The sequence below is a fragment of the Fukomys damarensis genome, unplaced genomic scaffold, assembly GCF_012274545.1.
Source record: "Fukomys damarensis isolate Sample0158 unplaced genomic scaffold, DMR_v1.0_HiC HiC_scaffold_37, whole genome shotgun sequence".
Classification (NCBI taxonomy): Eukaryota; Metazoa; Chordata; class Mammalia; order Rodentia; family Bathyergidae; genus Fukomys; species Fukomys damarensis.
Genome location: NW_022900949.1, coordinates 6,646,593 through 6,649,444, shown reverse-complemented (window position 1 = coordinate 6,649,444; position 2,852 = coordinate 6,646,593). Strand labels below are relative to the sequence as shown.

General features: G+C 57.5%; 1 protein-coding gene across 1 annotated transcript in view; it reads right to left on the bottom strand.

Moving 5' to 3' along the window:
- Window positions 1-401: 401 nt before the first annotated feature.
- The window catches only part of Ccdc159 (coiled-coil domain containing 159), a 3,877-nt gene continuing 1,426 nt past the window's right edge, over window positions 402-2,852 (bottom strand). The window contains 6 exon segments of the mRNA XM_010634727.2: window positions 402-478; window positions 589-690; window positions 1,793-1,875; window positions 2,084-2,220; window positions 2,506-2,606; window positions 2,684-2,751. Of these exon segments, the coding sequence (XP_010633029.1) occupies window positions 474-478; window positions 589-690; window positions 1,793-1,875; window positions 2,084-2,220; window positions 2,506-2,606; window positions 2,684-2,751 (496 nt within the window). The 3' untranslated portion in view covers window positions 402-473.

The window sequence follows — 2,852 nt, the reverse complement described above, 5'->3', positions numbered from 1 at the left end:
ACCGGTAAGGCGGGGACTCGCCGCTCATATTAGCATATCGGGGCGGGGCCTCTTGTGTTGGAGGCGGGGCGAGTTAGCACAGATTCTCCGGGAACGAGAATGGAGGGTCCTAGGGAAGGGCGGAGGTTCCCAGCTCCACGCGGAGCCTCCGGCTCTCCTTTCCCTGGGCCCGTTTTCCTACTTGGCTATGTATCGGTTGCTGATGATCAGATCCCCCAGGGCACCCTCCCGCCACCAAAGAGAAAGCCCTCCTGCCTGGACAGACTGGCCCTCGACCTTGTCCTCACTAAATCTGGCCTCACGCTGTCCCCCGACCCGACGACTCTCTGGGGTCTCTGCACCTGCCCTGGCCCCAGGAGTAACTTAGGGGTGAGGGGGGTTCCCAGTACGGAAGCAGCGGGAGCAGAGGAGTCCGGGGTGAGGAGTTTATTTTCTCTCTGGAGGGCTCTTCAGGACGAGCAGCCCCCGGCTGCTCAAGCTGTGGAGAGAGAAGGTGATCAGGGCCTGGCCGGACCCGGGGGACATCAGAACGCTCAGGCAGGGCAGGCCAGGAGGGGAAGGGTCGTGGGGGCCGGGGAGGAACCCCACCGGAAGGGAAGGCACCGTTCTTGCTGAAAGGCGGCGGGTCCCAATGGGGCTCTGTGTCCCAGGAAGGGAGCCCAGGGCTCAGGCACCGGTGTCCCCTGTGGCCTGTGGGAGAGACAGGTGCAACTCTGGGTGCTCAGGCAGGAACCCTGAATGTGACCCTTAGTAAGCTCCGAACATGGCCCTGGTGTCCCTGGAGGTTACACCACAGGGAACCATTGTGGGGATTCCTCAAAGAACTAAAGCCAGAAATTCCACTTAACCCAGCTCTTCCCCTTCTAGGGATCTGCCTAAAGAGAGTTAAAGTCACTGCATCACAGTGATCCGTGCACACCCATGTTTCTAGCAGCACAGTTCATGACGGCTAAGTCTTGGAAGCAGCTTATGTGTCCCTGAATAGACGGGTGGACAAAGAGAGTGTGATATTCACCCAAGGTGGAGTACTACTCTGCCATAAAGAAGGATAAACTTGAGTCACCCGTGGGAAGAAGGATGCGTTGTGAGACCACGGTGCTAAGTGAAGCGAATCAGACACACGAGCTTAAGTAGCACATGCTTTGTCTTACGTGAGAAATGCAAAATATAAAGAACAGAACAAAAGACAGAGACCAGGAAGGGTGACGGAAAATGGGAAGGGGAATAAGAGGTGGAGGGAAAGGAGGACGGGACGGAAAGATAACGAAGATGTGCTATGTCCGTGCACCAACCCTACACAGCAATGCGATCACTCTGCACGGCAAACCTGTACAATGATTCGTGATCATGACTCCTATATCCTTTGAATATGACCCCAAATGGTGACTCCAGTGTACCCCACTTTTTTTGCACTGGGAATCGAACTCGGGACCTTATTGATTTTTTTTTTTTTTTTTTTTTTTTTTTTTTTTTTTTTTTTTTTTTTTTGGATACAGGGTCTTGATATGTAGTCCAGGTTGGCCTCGAACTCACAATGATCCTCCTGCCTCAGCCTCCCAACTGATTGCTGGAATTACAGGCCTGTGCCACTCCACCGTGTCCGTCTCCACCCACTCTTTAAAAAGATCAGAGGGACCCTGAATGTGATTTTGAGTGACCCCTGGATGAAACCTCCAGTAACACCTTATTGCAACCCCAGAACTTTACTTACTATGAGCAGAAAGGTGGGACCCCCGCCAAAGAACCTCTGCACCCAACCCCCCATAAATGAAGCTGACATTCAGCCCCTCACCCCTGAGGCTGGAGGCCGCGCGGGGCGCCTCTGAGGACATGGTAAGACCATCAATGGAATTCTGCAGCCCGCGGATGGCGGACCTGCCGAGAGACAGAGAGATGGGGTCACTCAGGGGACCCCTGACTGCTCAGGGTTGGGACAGCAGCAGCTCTGAGGCCAGGGAGCCATTGTAGGGTGAGTACTGGGAGGAGCAAGAAGTCCGGGTTCCGGAAGTTGGAGATGGAGCGGAATGGATGAGAGGAGGGTCAGGGGTCAGGGGTCAGGGGTCAGCCTGGGGCCGGGCATCACCATATGTCACTCAGTTCTTTCTGGAGGTCGTCCTTCCAGCCGTCGCTTCCTGGCACTGCCTCCTCGGCCTCGGGACAGGCAGATGGCTCATATCCCTGCTGCTGCTGCTGCTGCTGCTGCTGCATCTTTGTCAGGACCTGGGGCCCGGGGGGATGAGAAATCAGCCACAAACACGACGATGGTGGACGGTGCCCACTGCGTGCAGCACTTACTCTACACCAGGCGGCAGTCAAGCCCTCAGTTAAGCAAGCTGCTCAGTCAGGAAGGGAGCGTCTCCATTCTACCCATTATCCAGACAAATGCACTGAGCCCCAGAGAGGCAAAGTGACTTGCCCGGGGTCGCACAGCGCTGGGTGGCAGGGCTGGGGGTTGAGCCCGGCCTGCGGTCTGATGGTGCAGGCTGGCGGAGACTCCCCCGCCACCTCCTGCAGGGTCCCCTTACCTCCACCGCGACCCTTCACCTGCGTTCGCTGCATCTTCTGGATGTTTGAGAGGTTCTCTGCGATCCCGTCCTCCTTGGCCTCTGTGGGGGGGACTGGGGCTCAGGGGCCAGGGGCGGCGGAACAGCCCCCCTGCGGGTGGTGGGGTGCGGGCACTCACACAGCTTCTGGTAGATGAAGGTCACCTCCTCCCGCACCAGCTCCAACTCCTCCCACAGGAACTTCTTGCTGAGGGGACGGGGCTGTGAGACCAACCCTGCCCACCCCGAGCCTCCTCCATGGCTGTGTCCCCATCTGTCCAACCACCCGTCCCCCGGGCTCCGTCCCCC